The 17,996-nt window shown below is 41.6% G+C and overlaps 2 protein-coding genes across 4 annotated transcripts; both read left to right on the top strand.

Annotated features, from left to right (window-relative positions):
- Window positions 1-977: 977 nt before the first annotated feature.
- Window positions 978-17,965, top strand: LOC143890849 (putative caffeoyl-CoA O-methyltransferase At4g26220). 3 transcript variants are annotated; one of them, XM_077395530.1, is made up of 7 exons: window positions 998-1,067; window positions 2,059-2,146; window positions 2,338-2,434; window positions 2,550-2,629; window positions 16,702-16,846; window positions 17,200-17,331; window positions 17,437-17,965. In XM_077395530.1, exons 3-7 carry the CDS (start codon window positions 2,351-2,353, stop codon window positions 17,728-17,730), a joined length of 735 nt encoding a protein of 244 aa, XP_077251645.1. In that variant the 5' UTR covers window positions 998-1,067; window positions 2,059-2,146; window positions 2,338-2,350; the 3' UTR covers window positions 17,731-17,965. The 3 variants fall into 3 exon arrangements, with proteins under 3 accessions (XP_077251644.1, XP_077251645.1, XP_077251646.1); XM_077395529.1 differs by lacking the exon at window positions 2,059-2,146 and having other exon boundaries at window positions 978-1,067; window positions 17,437-17,963; XM_077395531.1 differs by lacking the exon at window positions 2,059-2,146 and having other exon boundaries at window positions 1,005-1,067; window positions 2,285-2,434.
- On the top strand, window positions 8,469-9,812 carry LOC143891418 (uncharacterized). Its single transcript, XM_077395990.1, has 2 exons — window positions 8,469-9,305; window positions 9,391-9,812. The coding sequence occupies exons 1-2, from the start codon at window positions 8,907-8,909 to the stop codon at window positions 9,403-9,405; spliced, it is 414 nt and encodes a 137-aa protein (XP_077252105.1). The 5' UTR covers window positions 8,469-8,906; the 3' UTR covers window positions 9,406-9,812.
- Window positions 17,966-17,996: the final 31 nt, after the last annotated feature.

Here is a 17,996-nt window from a genome sequence, read left to right as displayed (position 1 = left end):
CACCACACACCATGATTTTTTATTTTTTTTTGAATGATGGGTATACTAGATGCAAGAATAAATTTATTTGATATATAATAAAGTATTAAACCTAATGTCTTTCAAATATAATTTTATTCCAAAGTAATTTAAAAGTAAAAGAATAAATTTATTTGATATATAATAAAGTATTAAACCTAAAGTCTTTCAAATATATTTTTATTCCAAAGTAATTTAAAGGGAAAATTACATTTAGACCCCCTCTAGTTTCTGGCACATTCAACTCTAACCCTGACTTTCAAAATGTGACAAGTACACCCCCTCCGTCAACGGTCCGTCAGTTTAACCTGACGGAAAGATTGAAACTAACCATGGTTAATATTTTGAGGAAAAAAATACCCTCATTTGCAGAGAGATTAGGGTTACGCCATTTCCCGCCGCCGCCGTCGCACCTCAGGCCACCGTCGTCACCTCCACCACAGACAATGAAACCCCACCCCATGGCTACATCAAACCCATATTTCAAGAAAAAAAATATTGATAAAAACAAAACAAAAAAACCCTAAAATATTAGGGTTTATGTGCAAATCATGATAATGGTGTGAATGAAGACAAATAAAACTCATAAATCGGGGGTTTATGTTGATAAATAAACAAGGGTTTGAATCAAACCCTAATTTTCAGCTTTCAAGTCTGAAAACCCTAATTTTCAGTTAGGGAAGACGAGGGCATTTTGGTCATTTCCGTCTAGCCGTCTGCTCCGTCACATTAACAAAACCTCAAGGGGTGTACTTGTCACGTTTTGAAAGTCATGATTAGAAATGAATGTATCAGACACTAGAGGGGGTGTATCTGTATTTTTCCCTAATTTAAAAGTAATTCTTAATTGGAATATATTCCCACTTGTGAGAAAAGAATAGGAATGGAATAGATGGCAATTCCCACTCAAGAGTATCTTTTTCTTCTACTAGTTTATAATCTTAAATCTGTTTCAATCTAAAAACCCAATATATTTTGAGTTCATTTCTTCACATCTCCTTTTCTCTCCTCTGAGGCTATTAGTTTGAAGGAGAAGGAGTTTCTACCCGGTATAAATTTTCCATCTTGTTATTGTTCATATTTCCAATTTTTGAGGTTGATCCCTCTACAACACTATCCACTGTTTGATCTCTACCGTTGATGTGAGTTGGTCTGGTGTGATTTGTATCATTTAATCTTAACTGCTATATGATTTGTCCCATCCAACAATCCGAAAAAAATTGGCCATGATCTATTTATCAAATAGTTAATCGGTGAGAATTTTTTTTTTAGGCCGGGGGTCTGTCTACTGCAGATAGGACAAAAGGGACATGGTCTTAATCACAATATATAATTTTAATTTTATTTTATTTTATCAGTAATTAAAACCTTTTTTTTGGGGGGGGGGAGGGGGGTGGTGAATATTAGTTATCAAATTTCTAAAGCTTTCATGAAATATGTACATGATTTTTTTTTTTAAATGAATGATCCTATATTTAGGGGATAGGAGTTGGGTCTAAGGCCTTGTTTGGATTGTAAGAATTTTTAGGGCATGTTTGGCAACCAGGGGCAGTTGTGAGCTTGGTTTTAAATTTTGACCAAAATCCGATGGTCGAGACCGACACCGAAATCACTAATACCCGAAATGGTATTTTATTTCGTTTTTCCCCGAAATTTCACCCAAAAACCTATTTTTTAATTAATTTAATATTTTACCTAAATTTCGGTAATTTAGGCCAAAATTTCAGTAATTTCAGCTGAAATTTGGTATCAAATAAAATAGTCTTTCTATTGTTTCGCCGGATTTCGGCCGAAATTTCAATTTCGGTGGGGTCCGAAACCGGTACCGAAACCGAAATTTAAAACCGTGGTTGTGAGAGATGGCAGATAGAGGGAGACTTGAGGAAATTTTCGCCATTTGTAAATCTATTATAACCATTATTGCAATCAAGCATATTAAACTTCAAAACCATTTGCATATAATATTAGGCTCTTGTTTGTATATTCCTAAAATTGTCTGCATTTTCACCTCCATTTGTTTGTATTTCTCTCCACTTACAGGAAAACACAAACAAAACGAGGTGAAAATGCTGTCGCATGAAGTGGAAATATCATTTTCCATTTGATTACATGAATATACCTTTTAGAGGTATCCAATAATTGCTTAATTAATTGGCAGAAACATAATTATTTCTTTCTTTGGTAATTAGTTCTCCATAACACTCTAATCTTGATGTTGCAAGTCTTACCAGTTGATTAACTAAACAACACTCTCACATATTAACAGTGGTCTTAATAACCTTGCTTGAAGTAATTAGAAAAGTTGCATAATCTTGTCAGTTGGTCAATTGAAATGGAAGAAGCTTTTGAACCCGTCACCAAGCGGATTTTGCAAACTAGCAGCAAGTGTCTATTGCAAAGCAATGAGCTGCATCAGGTGATCTCCTTTTTGAATCCCTTTTTATTGGTCATTCCTCTGAGATTCTTCTTTTTCATTTTTCTTTAATTCATTGCTTTTCTTTTGTGTTCTGGTTTTGATTTCATTTGGGTAGTATATCTTGGAGACTAGTGTATACCCAAGAGAGCCAGAGCCTCTCAAGGAGTTGAGAGATGCTACTTCCACACAACCAAGGTAATTTATCTCATTACCACCTTCCCTTCCTCTACTTCCACCCCATTTCTTGCCTAATTTTCATAAAAGAATGAAAAGGACAATATAGTATCAGGGTTTCGTTTCTTTCAATGTAAAATGGATGTGAAACAAATTTTATGCCCATTTTTTAAATTTGTTTTAATCCCATTGAATTATGAGGAACCCTGGTAAGAACTACTCATGGGTTCCTATACCCAAATTGGGTATAGATATTTTTTTTGTATTTCCTCCCCGCTCCCCGACGGCTGGCTAACGTTTTCCCACCATTTGACCGGTCTCTCTCTCTCTCTCCCCCGACACACACAACAGGAACAGTTGGTGGGCCCATCAGAAATCGTTGGCGGAATGGTGGGCCCATCTTTGAACAACGTAGGCCCCGCCCATACCACACCATAGGATAATCTAAACCATCCATTTGATGGGCCATAAACGTAAATAGGTTGCGTCCCAAAATATTATTTCGATAGGCTGATCCTAGCCCTCCGATCTAAATAGAAACTAAATCTTATGCAACCACTATAGATTGTTGGGTTGTGATCATCCTACGGAAATGATTTTTGGGGCACAACCTATTTACATTGTGGCCCATCAAATGGACAGCTCGGATCATCTTATGGTCTGGACGGTACACTTCATTTTCAAAATATGGGTGGGGCCTAAATTGGTACGAACCACGCCATAGGATGATCCAACATCCTATGTTGTGGACGGTACGCTTCAATTTGAAAAATATCGGTGGGGCCTACGATTGGGCGGCCTTAATGTCATTGTACGACCACAAGATGATCCAAACCATTCATTTGATGGGCCAACCCATTTGGGGGCACAACCCATTTACGTTATGGCCCATCAAATGGACGGCTCGGATCATCCTATGGTCTGGACGATACACTTCATTTTCAAAAATATGGGTGGGGCCTAAATTGGGCCTTTGTGGATGAACCAAACCATGGATGGCTTGGATCATCCTATGCTGTGGACGGTACGCTTCAATTTGAAAAAAAATTGGATCGTCCTATGTTGTGGACAGGCCTTAATGTTACTTTACGACCAACTCCATAGAATGATCCAAACCATTCATTTGATGGGCCACAATGTAAATAGGTTGTGCCCCAAAAATCATTTCCATAGGATGATCACAAACCTACAATCTATAGAGGTTGCATAAGATGTAGTTTCTATTTAGATCGGAGGGCTAGGATCAGCCTATGGAAATGATATTTTGGGACGCAACCTATTTACATTTATGGCCCATCAAATGGACGGTTTGGATTATCCTATGGTGTGGTATGGCGGGGCCTACGTTGTTCAAAGATGGGTCCACAATTCCACCAACGGTTTCTATTGGGCCCACCAACTGTTCCTGTTGTGTGTGTGTGTGTGTGGAGAGAGAGAGAGAGAGAGAGAGAGAGAGAGAGAGAGAGAGAGAGAGAGAGACTGGTCAAATGGTGGGAAAGTAACATATACGTTAAATCCTAACGTTTAACGTTAGCCGGCGTCAAGCGGGGGGAATAGCCTATACAAGGGAAAGGTTGGGGGGGGGGGGGGGGGGGCGGTGGAATATCAGCGCCCTTTTTTTTTCTTTTTTTATATTTTAATGACCCAAATAAGATATTTTTGACATGTACTATCCTAGCAGGACCTCCTAGAACAATCGAGTTAGTTAAATCGAGGTAAAAGTCTTGAAAGAGTCATCCTATTTCGGACACTCTAGTACTGAAATTTGCGATTTGGAATAACTCCAAATACTTATTAATGTAATAACACCTAGTAAGAGAAACCAATGGGGCATGTTTCGTAACAATTAAAAGAGGTTTCCTTTGAAGCTAACCCACACAGTGATAGAGTCTGCCGAATTGCAAATGATCTACAAAAGATAGCTCTGGAATCACATGTTATGTAAAAAGAAATACGGTCTAAGATAAAACGAATCATGTATCTCTGCTGAGAAGAATGTTAATTAAATTGTTCATTGTTGTGGTAAAAAACAGTCAATGTGATGTGGCAGTTCAGGAGAAGCGAACCTGGCTGGGATATGATCGGATATTGGAGTTGATGCTGATCCGATCGTCTGATAGAGAAGGTCCTGCGCTCAGATGAGTCCTGCACAAGGTAGCACCCGGTCAGAAGGCCAACCCGGGGTATAGTCCCCGGGCGGGCCTTCGACACTCAAGTCAGTAATGGGCACCAATAAAGAAACCAATGCTGTGAATAGTGATTTCTTGGGATTCCCCCCCTTATCTTTGAGCCTTTAATGGCTATTTATAGTAGGTGGTTATAGCTGATTTACCTCTTTGCCCTTTGGACAGGTGTCGCCCTATGGTTGGGTGTTGAGTGAATGTTTGCTTTATTTTCTAGGATTAGGTTCTTAATTATTCCCTTGTAGCGGGGGTAATTAGGGTATACTACCAGAGGACACGTGTCGCTTCCTGGTTGGATGGTCGATTCTGGGTCCCATCAGATGCCCCCAGTTCCTTAGGCCATATTTATGGTCGGGGAAGTCTGAGTATCGGCTTTGAAGGTTATCTTTGTTATTTTCCGGCTCTGCTCATCATTTAGACCGATTTTGGACGGCCCAAATCGTTTTGGTGAAGTTGGATTTTGATCCGATTTGATGAAGTGACACTGATCTTAGCTGGATCAACTGTCTTAAGTTTTAGGATGTGCATCTCATATGACGATCGGGTGGTGGCTCCAATATTGGGATCGGCTAATGCTGATCCGAGATTTTTATGAGGCTCGGGTCTGATATTGGGAACGGCCAAAGCTGATCCGAGATTTTTAAGAGGCTCGGGTCCCATATTGGGATCAGCTTTGTACGATCTTATTAAGTCGCCTTTTATGGCATGGTGCCAAATTGGCCTTGCTCCATAAAAGTCTCACTATTTATGGTATTTAAGCCATGTTGGGATCGGTTTATACTTTTCGTAAAATTTTGGCGTTTTGGGTTGCCAAATTGGGAACGGGTATGCAGGATCACAATTCCAATGTATATGGCATTTAAGCCATGTTTTGATCAGTTGTGTACCTTCCCTAAAGTCTTTCCTTCTTTGTGGCAAGATGCCATTAAATTGGGATCGGCCTTACTTGGTCCGAATTCCACATTTTTCTAGGCGTTTTAAAATTTGGGTATACTTCCCAAATTTTTAGGCATGTAAATATTTGGATCGGCTCCAAATTTATTAGGCGCACGGAACTTTTGGGTATGACTCCCAAACTCCGAATTTTCCTTGTATGATATGTTAAAATCAGATCCGTTCTTTCGGGATCGGCAACATGCCATCCAAAGTTCTTATATTTTCGGGCGCCATAAATGGGATCGGTTTTGGCTGATCCGAAATTTTTATGGTGCACGTGTCATATTGAGATCGGTTACAGCCGATCCAAGAGCCCAACTTTTCTGGGATGTGCCTCATATTGGGATTGGTAGCGGCCGATCCGGAATTTTGATTTTTGTGTTGTTGCATATATGGATCGGTTCCACACAATCCTAAAATTTTGGTTCCCATTTTTCTAGGCGCATCCAATTTTGAGTACTCCTCCCAACATTTTTGGCATTTAAAATTTGGCAATTGCACTAAATTGGGATCGGCTTTAGCCGATCCTCAATCCCAATTTGTAGGGGTTTAAAATTTGGGTGTACTTCCCAATCTTTTAGGCGCACAAAGTTTTGGGTACGGCTCCCACTTTCTTAACTTCTCAGAGCATAATACCACATTAGCATCGTATCTGGACGATCCAAACCCCAAAGTTTTACGATCTGTATGCTTTATTTGGATCCGCAATATACGATCCTAGGCACGCCCCAAGTTTAGATAGGCAAAATGCGATTTAAAATTTAAAATACAATCCTAAGCATTTTAAGCCATGTTTGGAACGGTTGTATACCTTGTCTAAAATTTTGGGTGTAACTCCCAATATTTTACGCATATAATTGTTTGGATCGGTTCCAACATTTTTAGGCGCACAATAATTTTTAAGATCGGCTACGATCCAAATCCCACTTTTTAAGGCATTAAAGCCATGTTCGGATCGGCTATATAAGACCCTAAAATTTTGTCTTTTTATGGCGTAGTGCCATATTTGGATAGGATGTGGACGATCCTAAATTTCCGAATTTTATGGCGTTTGTGCCATATTTGGATCTGATTTAGTCGATCGTAAATTTCTGAATTTTATGGCGCATCATATTTGGATATGATTCCAAATTTTTTAGGCGCACAATATTCGTTCGATTCTGGTCGGCCAAAAACGATCATAATTTTGTCGTTTAGCGGTCAAGCACCATACCCTAATCGTCCTTAGATGATCAGGATTTTGTCGTTTAGCGATCTTGAGCTATATCATGATCGGCCAAGGACGACTAGAATTTTGTCGTTTAGCGGTCATGCGTCATATGCTGATCGGCTAAAGGCGATCATGATTTTGTCATTTAGTGATTGCGTGCTATATTCTGTTCGGACCAGGATGATCAGAATTTATTGTTTCTGGCTTTGCGCCACATCCGGATCGGCTCTGGACGATCCTAGATTTTTGTCGTTTTGTGGCTCTGCCCCATATTGGGATCGGCCAACGACAATCAGATCGTTGTCATTTTGTCGCTTTGCCCCATGTTGGGATCAACCAACGACGATCAGATTTTCTTCGAAGGAATCTAGACAAACTACTTTGCTTAGTAGTTTTTTGTCTTTTTCTGCATGGAGGAGGCAAAACGACGTGACTACTCGTGAACCGAGCCAGCCATTAATGGCCTCTGGCATTACGAGACTCGTGGCATGGCGGTATAGAGAATGTGAAGGGTCGTCAGTGCTGCTTTCGGGTCATCTATAAAATGAGATGGCTTTTTCTTCCGTTTTCATTCCTGACTTCCTCTTGCCCCCTCTCCTGCTGTCTCTTCTCTCTGGTCGTATTGACTGTGTCTTGTTCTCCTTGAGTTTGGGGCTTTCAATCTCCTGGTCGGTGATCCCTTCTTCGTTGTTTGCCCCTTCCATTTTTTATTTTTCCGTTCATGTCTGGTAGCAGTAGTAGTTCTAGTACCCTAGTAGAGTCTGGATATGGTTCGTCTTCGGGAGAATCTTCTTCTTCCGGTAGCGATTCAAGAACTAGCTCTTCCGAGAGAACTAGATCCACCTCTAGGGGTCATAGCGGCCGGATCATGGCCGATCAAAGTCATCGGAGAGGGATCCTTGGTCCTTACGTTGTAGATAGTGATGAAGAGGTGGCTATTGTTGATGAGGATCCCATCTTAGATTTAGGGGCGGTTCCTGATCCGTTAGCATCTCCTTTTGATGGGGGAGCGGATCATGATTCCGATGGAGAACTGAGAAATCATGTACAGGGGGCTTCCGATTCGTCCGTGTTAGATAGGATTGTTGAGGTTATTACTGAGGTGCGAATGGATGCCGAGATTTAACACCATAAAGCGGCCCTTAAGGAGTCCAGTAAACTGGTAGGGTCTAGGCTGGGCTTCATTAGAGACAGGTTCTGTATCCCTGGGCGATTCGGCTTGCGACAGACGGAAGCAGGCGATCGCGCTCCCAACGACAATGTAGATGCGTGCATCTACGAGGATTCCCTTAGGGCCGGGTTTAGGTTTCCCATTCATCCTTTCGTGGCGGAGGTGTTACGCTTCTATGGGCTAGCTCCATCTCAAGTACTCCCGAACTCATGGAGGACCATAGTTGGCTTCATGTACATAACGAAGAAGAAGCTGGAAAGAGATCCTATATTGGATGTGTTCCGCAGGTGTTGTCATCTCACCAGGAATCGCTCTGATAGCTGGGTTTAATTTAGCCAGCTCGTGGATATGAAGTTCATAGTCAGTTTTCCATCCTCGACCCATGGTTGGAAGAATAGGTTCTTCTATGTGAGCCTTGACTATCCTAACCCAGGTGAGATGTGGGAGGTTCCATTGGTGTGGATACCAATAGATACAAAGTTAATGAGTGAGAAGCCTGAATTGTTGAGTGGTGACCTGGCAACCTTTGAGGCTCTTGAGGCACATCTCCGAAAGGATGGGCCAATATTCTACAGTAAGGACTATGATAGTGAAGAGGCTTTGTTAGCACTCGGAGTTAGTTCTGCGATCCCAGCCAGTAGGTGTCTTAGGCCTGCTTCTGATTAGAATTCATGCCTCTGTTATTCTTTTACCTTTATTGGTCATATCTCATTCTCTGGTTGCTTTGTTATTTCTTTGTTATTTGCCTTGATCCCAGTGATGGAAGTTGCAAAGAAGGCTGAAATGGTGAATTGAGTGATGGCAGGCAAAGCAGGCCATGCTCAGAAAAGGAAGGAGCTAGAAGGACCCTCTGAATGTCCGAGTCATGAGAAGGAAAAAGGGGTCAAGTCTACCACAGCTGGTAAATCTCTTTCTTCTTTAGTGCAACATTATAAAGAGACTCATCCTGAAGAAGTTAAAGGATCAGGTGCTGGAGTTGGGACCGGGGCAAAGCGCCCGGCTTCTACTGTTCCGCCAATTAATAAGGACAAGATGTTTCGTCCCGATTGGTCCGTTCTTCGAACAAATACTGCGTTTGCCAATCCAGACGTTGCTCGAGAACTCCTTAGGAAGGTTGTGCTGGAGAAGGGTGCTCTGCGCATTGAGAAAGAAGTTCCTGCGACGGCGTTTGGGTCTGGCTTTGCATCTATTTACCAGGTGACCGTTCTCATTTCCTCTTCAATTGGTTGCGTGCGGCCTTCGTAGTTTTGGTTATCTTCTTATCTGCTGCCTGTGTTTGTAGTTGAGCTGCTACTAGACTAGGAGAACAAATGCCTGAAGAATGTCTAGGATGAGAAGATCCAGAGGGCTTTGGATGATCAAGCTTTAGAGCATCTGGCTGATAAGAAGTAGGTTGTCGATGAAAAGCAGGCTGAGTGTGATGACCTCATTTCTACCGCTTATGCCGAGGCTTTTGATGCATGCAAAGGCCTTATCCTGAAGAAATATCCTAGTGCTGGTTTTGACTTTGAGAATATTACTTGGGAGAGCCTGTTCACCAGTTCTTCTGCTGATCCGGTGGATGCTCCTATTGCGGAGGAGGTCGGTCAAGGTCATGATCAGAGTCCTACTCTAGTTGTTGATGATCAAGAGGCTCCGGCTCCTTATGCTTTGTTTGTTGGTTTTCTTTTCTGCTGGTGCTACATTTTATTTTGTTCTTAGTCCTTGTACACCATTTATGGGTTGTATAAATACTCTTTGGATGGGATTTTGACTGCTTTTCCTTTTAAGTAGTCTTGCTACTCTTTGTGTGGTGGATGTTTTACTACTTCGTGCTTGGTAAATACAGAACTTTCTCATGCTTGGAAATTTTATTGCTCTGTTGTTGTACATGTAGTTTTTCTTGCTTTGATGGTTAGTGGAGCAATTTTGTCTGATTGTAAGGGGTGGTCCTAATTGGATCAACTGTGCTTCGATAGGCTAAGGTTGATTGGATTAAGACTCCTGTGCCGACTTTTTGAGAGCCAGTAGTTGTTAGATTTCCCCTACCTTTTTTTGGGGGGTTCATAACTTTTTCTATTCCACCTAACTCGGTCTTTGGCATCCCTCCCACGTAGTTCCTAGAATTCGGATGCACAACCAGGTTAGTGTAGACACCTCATTTTGACCGTGCCCAAAATCCCTCCACGATTGTTCAAAACCCCATCAAATCAGCGAGCTAGAGTCCCAAATTTCTCTCCAAGCTAGCTTAAGGTCCCACCAAGGACCCTACAAAATTTCGTCGAATTCCGAGCGCGTTTGCCTAGCGAACGAGATGAGAGAGTGTCCGTAGTGTAAACCACAACAGGGGGTGGATTATCCTAGATGGGGTTGTCTAAGGTAATAGAAGGGGTACTAATGTCATTATTTTTTCCCCCTTTAAATATCGATCGAGTAAGGTCATAGAGGAGAGAGCTCATTTTTTTCATGGAGAAAAATCACAGAGAGTAGAGAAGAAAAGCCAGCAAAGCCCTAGCTCATTCCCCCTATTTTCCAGACACCTCCTCCGACGAGCTCGCCGGAGATCTGTCCATCAGCATTCTTTGATTTTCCCTCATCTCTCCCTCCTTTTCCATCTCTCCCTCATCCAAATTCAAGATCCCCAATTTTCCAAACCCTAACCTCCTCTCTTATCTTCTCCGGCTCAACTCCTTGCCGGATTCTGGTAAAAATCCGACCGTTCTTTTTCCGGCCATTTTACACAAAGATCCGATCGGCAAAGCTCCGAAATTTCAGATCTGAAATCAAAAGAAGAAAAGCTGGGAACAGAGGGTTTTCCCCAAATCTGAGAGAGAAAACGAGAGAGATTTTTTTCCCCAGATCTCGCCAAATCCAACACCTCAAGGTTTAACCTTCTCGTCTTCTCCGATCAACTTTGCCAGAGCTCCGGCCAAGCTCCGGCTGGACCTTCTTTCCATTCTTATATTTTTTCTTTTCATTTTTATCTTCATATTCTTTCAAATTCTCAGCTATCATTTTCCTTCATGCTCAGATCTGAGTTATCAAATATCAGATCCAAGTTTTCAAACCCTAATCTTTGTTGCTCATCTCTGCTCTTCATCTCCTCCGGCTACACATCCTCGATTGATTTCCATTCCATCTGCCATTAGATCTGGGCCATTAGATCTGGTGATTTCTTCACAGATTTTCCTCTTCCTCATTTTCTACGGTGGATCTCGTCGGAATCCGGCAGATCTACATGAACTCTGGTCGGTGCTTCACATCTTCAGCTACCTCAAGCAAATCTCATCATTCATTAGCTGTGAATTCAATTATCTTATTCTAAACCAGGATTCTAACACAAGAAAAGGTACTTTAAAGAGCTGAGGTAATTTTTATTCTTAAAAATGTCTTGTTAACTAATTTTTTTTAATGCTAGTTCTAATCTGAGAATTCTGGTTTCATCTCATCACTAATTTCAATTTTTAGATTTTGATTGTTGTGATAGAATTTGAGATCTGAATGTTCTATTCATTTTTAGTTCAGTTTTAGTTTGAAATGTATGCATTAAGACCTAAAATTTCATTTTTCTTAATTCTGTTCTATAAAGAAAAAATGAATAAATTGGGAGACTCTATAGGCTAGCTGAAGTTCTTCTCTTTTAAGCTGAAACACTGTTAAGTTGTTTTGCTTGTGGTTGAATGATTTTTTGGACACATAAAATTGAGCATGACGAATTCTATGATATTTGAGTTTGGAGTAGTTAATCTGCTTTGATTAGTGTGCCTCTTATACTTTGTAATTTTTTGTGATCCTACCATACATTTTTTTTTAGTTGTGTCACTATCACCATATGCACATCGAATCTCAATTCAACTTTGTCTTTATATACAATTTCAGCCCAGCTATGTCTGTATCATTATATGTGTAAATGATTTTAGTTCAGCTGAATATCGGTTATCATGTACATGTTGTGTTTGATCTAATTTCAGCTCAGTTATGTCTATAACATCATAAGTATGTTCAGTTTTGTCTCCCTGCCCATGAATATGTTCAGTTTTGTATCTATGATTGTATGTGTGTTCAGTTCACGTCAATTTTATTTGAACCATCCTCTTGGATGTTTATATCAACATGTAGATAATCAGCCGCCCCTGTTTTGCAATTTAGCTCATGTTCTATGCGATGAAATCAGTCCCTGTTTTGCAATTCAGCTCATGTTCTATGCGATGAAATCAGCCTTTACCGTCTTGATATATCAGCCCTCATTTCATTAATGGCAGCCCTCTTTTCACTATTATCTCTAAGCAGCCCCATTACATATTCAATTGTTCTCTCTCAAAATAGCAGCCCATATTTGGAGGGAATTACCCGGTCGTGGTAGTACCCTCTCCCCTCTCTCTCTTTGTATATAAGATTTCTTAGTCTTTTAGATATAATTGAACCTTTATCCCTTTCTCATTGTGAAAGGGCGATGAAGGCGCTAGCCCAAGCCCATCATTAGGGGACTCTCTTAGTCCGAGTAGCTCTCCCCTCGTTTGTTTTTAAGGCTTGCCCAGTCTTTTGGGATACCCTTAAACATTGTCATCTAGAGCCCTCTTTTAGGAGACAAGCTGTGTCTCGGAAAAATCAAACCCCTTTAAGGAGACAAGCTATGTCTCAGCAGATAGTCAATACCCTTTAGGGAGACAAACTTTGTCTCATTAGCACTTCCTTCTTAGAATCCTATTTTCAGAGTCAGTCCTTAGCATAGGAATCTCTCCTTAGTTAGAGAGTCAGTCCTTCAGTTTCCAGAGTCAATCCTATCATCATAGGGGTTAGGATTCTTTCCAACCTCTCATCAAATCATGTGATTTTTTTATCCGCTCCTGCAAGGTATAGGATGCTGTCCAACCCTTGCAGAGTTGTTATTCTGTTCATTCTCCCGCAAAGCATAGGATGCTGTCCAACCTTTGCGGGATATCAGGAGTCTGTCCTCCCCTTATGATGATAGGATTTTGTCCTCTTGTATAAAAAATATTTGAAAAACATCTAAAAACCAAAAATCTCAAAAATCTCGAGTCATTATGAGAGTAGTTAGGATTTCTGTTCCGAACTACGTTGGCTTGATCCCTTTCAACAGGGTACGTAGTGCAGCTTGGGATCCACATCCCAGGTCCAGCCAAACTTTTAAAAATAAACATTTCAAATCTTCAAAAACACAAAACTTTTTTCAAAACCTTTTCAAAAAGATCTTCCTCTAGAGTTAGGAATCTGTCCTAGATATTTGGGGTGTTTTAGAGTTAGGAGGCTGTCCTGATTTGTTTGATATGGTGTGTCCTGTCGTGTGAGTGTCCCTAGAGTTAGGAGGCCTCGAGTCGATCGGTTAGACACTTAGTCGAACCGATGGCTAGACTAGGAAGCATATAGTCAGCCCATGGTTTTCATTAGGTTGCACAGCTTAGATACACATAGGATTTAGGGCCCACCTGCATTAGCTTAAGGCTAACCAACTTGCATTAGTTAGGGCATATAGAGTCCTAAAATTTACAACTCACATGAATTTAAGCAATTGTACAAAAAAGCTTTAAAAATCGGTCGAGTCTAGTGGAATCGAGTCTAGGATAGCGATTCTAGAAAGTTAGGCATCGTAGTTAGAATAGGGCATCGAACTACGTTGACTCCGATTCTTCCCGAGGCCGGGATACGTAGAGCAGCTGGGATGGCGGCCATCTTGGTCCGAGTCAGGTCGCATTAGAGTTAGGACTCATTTTGTCCAGTCATGTATAGAATTGAATTGTGTTATGTATTTTGCTGTGTTTTCTTACTTTCATGTACAGATCCCATACCTTTAGCTGCAGCATGCATGCCTTTGCACATCAGAACTCAGACACCAATTATGTATGACACTCATAACCTAGCTCTTTAGGCTTGTCACTCAGAATCTAGCTACTCCTAGGTGACTCTTATGTCATTTCTTTTATGTGTGATTATTATTCATCTCCGAGACATGCATGATTAGATAGACGTCTTCTCGGAGATATTGATTCTCATTTCATATGATTTTTGCCCAAAACTCTTCAAAATCATTAAATAAATGGCATAAGAGACCAGGTGTTTACACTTGGGCGGATGAGGTGCTCTTTAGACCTTCCAAATTCGTAACCAGGCACGAACCTTATTTTATATCTCTGGTTATCCGTTGCAACAGAGCATAGTATGGGATCCTTGGCCCACTTCCTTGGATGGCGACTCTTCTTTGTTTAAGGTACGCCTCGAATCTGGGCTAGTCCCCGAATCGAGAGGTATCTCACCTTTGTATCGCCACTCATGCTGTGAGGGGCACTTCTTTCGAGAGTTCCTTGGTAGAGCTCTCCATTCACGTGGATGATCCAGTGAGACTGTTCTCGTGGGGGTTCGTCCCTCACCGCCTCTCTCGGATCGGGGTCCACAGTTAGGTCTTTTGGTTCGACCTGAGCTTAGAAACTCGGGTTTTTTATTTGCCTAACCTATCATCATGCCTTTATCTCTCCCAACCTAAGGTTGTCCTCTGGTTTTCGGGAGGTTGGCAAGTGATTAGTTTTTTGGCTACATGGAATGCTCTTTCCAGATTTTATCTTTTTGGAAGCTTAACCCATCATCATGCTTTTTATCCCAACCCGAGTTGGTCCTCCGGCTTTCGAGAGTATTAGCAAGTGATTGGTTTTGACTCATCCGACTTGGAATATTCGGATATATTTTCTTGAAGTCGATAGTGGCTGATCGCCTTCGCTTGGATCACTGGGTCCTTCGAGGTTCGGTGCCTCTTTCTCATGCTCTTGCCCCCTGAGAGTAGTTGTATTATCCCCACTTGGAGGTTGTTGTGAGCTCTCTGCATCGTTCGCACGCTCCTACTCCCCAGGTGTAGTTGTATTATCCCCACCTGGGGGCTGCTGTGAATTTTCCTGCTTCTCCTCCAATTGCTTGGGCTGAGTACACTCTACCACGAAGTCAGCAAGGATCTAAGCCTTTATTGCCGGCCGAGGTAAGTATCTAATGTCAAACTCACTAAATTCTACCGATCTCCTGACAAGTCGTCCGGATGTGTTGGGTTTGTGTAGAATCTGCCTTAGCGGTTGGTCGATCAGTACTTTGATTGTGTGTGCTTGAAAGTATGGCCTTAGCTTCCTTGTTGCCATTACTAGAGCATATGCCAACTTCTCCATTTGATTATACCTTGTCTCAGCTTCGTGCAGCACTTTGCTGACGCAGTATATTGGCTTCTGTAAATGCAGCCTTGCTGTTGAAGACTTCGAGATCAAGATTCTTACGACCTTTGGCTAGTTCTTCAATCTGATGATCAATTTATTCAAGTTTACGCTTCATGCGCTCGCTCTTTTTGTCTTCTTTTCTTTCCCTGTGCCTTTTATGTTATTGTAGAGGATTAGAAGCAGAGTCTGATCGACTCTCGGATCTTTTCTTCTGCTCTTGGTGCTTTCCCTTGCCTACGATATTCTTTGGGCCTTGTTGTCATTTTACCGATCTCGATCGATCCCGATGGCAATCGTGGCTTGGTGATGGAGATCGTTCTCGACGTCTGTTTCGACTCATCGAAGGAGACCGGTCATGATTGTGGCAGGAGTATCGATTGGACGAGCACGAGCGAGATCTGAGACAGTCGCATGGCTCTTCGCGCCTGAGTGGACAAACAGGATGAGGGTTGGTGAGGATCTTGACTTGGTTAGTCAGATCGAACACTTGTTGCATCATGTGATTGAACTGCTCCACTGGGAGCTGCATAACGGGCGTAGCCGATCGCTGCTCTTCTAGTCCTTGATCCTCTGGATGAACTTCAGCTACGATCTGCGAAGCTAGGTGCCTGCTCTTTGGAGGAACGTTGAAAAACGGAGGGTCTCTAGGTGGTCGCGGGGAGTGGGCACCTCGCCCCGATCCTGCACCTTGACCTGAACTCGTGCGGTTGCTTTTCTTGCCTGCCATGTGGGAGATTGGGGACAGTTTTTCATTCGTGTCCCACGGATGGCGCCAAACTGTTGTGGTAAAAAACAGTCAATGTGATGTGGCAGTTCAGGAGAAGCGAACCTGGCTGGGATATGATCGGATATTGGAGTTGATGTTGATCCGATCGTCTGATAGAGAAGGTCCTGCGCTCAGATGAGTCCCGCACAAGGTAGCACCCGGTCAGAAGGCCAACCCGCGGTATAGTCCCCAGGCGGGCCCTTCGACACTCAAGTCAGTAATGGGCACCAATAAAGAAACCAATGCTGTGAATAGTGATTTCTTGGGATGCCCCCGCCTCTTTGAGCCTTTGATGGCTATTTATAGTAGGTGGTTATAGCTGATTTACCTCTTTACCCTTTGGACAGGTGTCGCCCTATGGTTGGGCGGAGAGTGAATGTTTGCTTTATTTTCTAAGATTAGGTTCTTAATTATTCCCTTGTAGCGGGGGTAATTAGGGTATACCACCAGAGGACACGTGTCGCTTCCTGGTTGGATGGTCAATTCTGGGTCCCATCATTCATAAACATCAATAAAATTCGACATGGAAGTTGTATGATTACCTTGTTGGAATAATGTATCTCATGTTTAGTACTTGCAATCTATTAATATTCTGAAACCAGGTAGTATCATGACTTGGATCAAAATCTTGTACATGTAGGAAAATAATGGCTACTGCACCTGATGAAGGGCCATTAATGGCATTGCTCTTGAAGCTCATCAATGCGAAGAAGACGATAGAGATTGGAGTTTTCACAGGATACTCTCTCCTACTTACAGCACTTTCAATACCCGATGACGGAAAAGTCTATCTCTTTCTCTCTTTCTCTCTTTCTCTTTTGTCTCCATATATCAGTATAACCTGTGAAACAACCAATTACTCCAAAAGCTTAAGCTGTTAGAGTTGGTGTTATTTAATCATAACACACCCCCTTACATGTAGCCCCTCTTCATTTTGGGTTGGCCGTAGATGTGGATTTTTAATATTAAGGAGTTGTTGGGTTTTGAACCCAGGACATGCTGTGAGGCAATAGCTCTGATACCATGTGAAACAACCAATTGCTCCAAAGCTTAAGCTGTTAGAGTTGGTGTTGTTTAATCATCTATACTTTGACATAACCCACCATTTTAAACCAATGACCATAAGTAAATGATGCAGATCACAGCCATAGACATTAATCGAGAAACGTACGAGATAGGATTGCCAATTATTAGAAATGCAGGTGTTGAACATAAAATCGACTTCATCGAATCTCCTGCTCTTCCAGTTCTTGATAAATTTTTGGAACATGTAAGTATAATCTTGGCATATTATTTCCATATTATTCTCTTTACTAGTTTATTCAAGCTTTCATCTCCATGGTTTGATTTTCTTTTGCATTGAATCCTATTTCAGCCAGAGAACGAAGGTTCTTTCGACTATGCCTATGTTGATGCGGATAAGGATAACTATTTGAATTATCACGAGAGATTGATGAAATTGGTGAGGATCGGGGGAATCATTCTCTATGATAACACGCTATGGGGAGGATCGGTAGCCATACCGGATGACTCTTTAGTCCCAGAGAACTTGAAATTCAGTAGAGTACACATCATCAAGCTTAACAAATTCTTGGCAGCCGACCCTCGCATTCATATCTCTCATATTCCATTAGGTGATGGGGTCACCGTCTGTTGGCGCCTTTCCTAATCTTATTCTTTTGTGTGGTTTTACACATCTGCAGTTTCTTGGCTTCTATGAGACAAGCTTGGACTAGGAGCTTGTGAGTTGTGACTTTAAATTAATATTATGTTTAAAGTGATTGGATCCAGATAAGTTCCTCCTGAAAACTGATGTTTTTTGAAACTTTAAAGTTGTTTGATATAAATCTATACTGTTCATAATGAGAAAAAGGATATCATTGATATCATTCAAGCTCAATGAAACTAACCTAGTTGCGTACTCTAATCTACATA

The sequence above is a fragment of the Tasmannia lanceolata genome, unplaced genomic scaffold (assembly GCF_043159265.1).
Source record: "Tasmannia lanceolata isolate RefF3 unplaced genomic scaffold, GAP_Taslan_0.1 ptg000013l, whole genome shotgun sequence".
NCBI lineage: Eukaryota > Viridiplantae > Streptophyta > Magnoliopsida > Canellales > Winteraceae > Tasmannia > Tasmannia lanceolata.
Note: the sequence above shows the minus strand (reverse complement) of the source record. Positions and strands in the feature narration are given on the sequence as shown.

Bases quoted from the DNA above. Each gene is read 5' to 3' on its own strand.
- LOC143890849 (XM_077395530.1), top strand. From the start codon at position 2,351: ATGGAAGAAGCTTTTGAACCCGTCACCAAGCGGATTTTGCAAACTAGC. The intron at 2,435-2,549 runs GTGATCTCCTTT...TCATTTGGGTAG, and splicing joins AAAGCAATGAGCTGCATCAG to TATATCTTGGAGACTAGTGT. The intron at 16,847-17,199 runs GTCTATCTCTTT...TAAATGATGCAG, and splicing joins CAATACCCGATGACGGAAAA to ATCACAGCCATAGACATTAA.
- LOC143891418 (XM_077395990.1), top strand. From the start codon at position 8,907: ATGGCAGGCAAAGCAGGCCATGCTCAGAAAAGGAAGGAGCTAGAAGGA.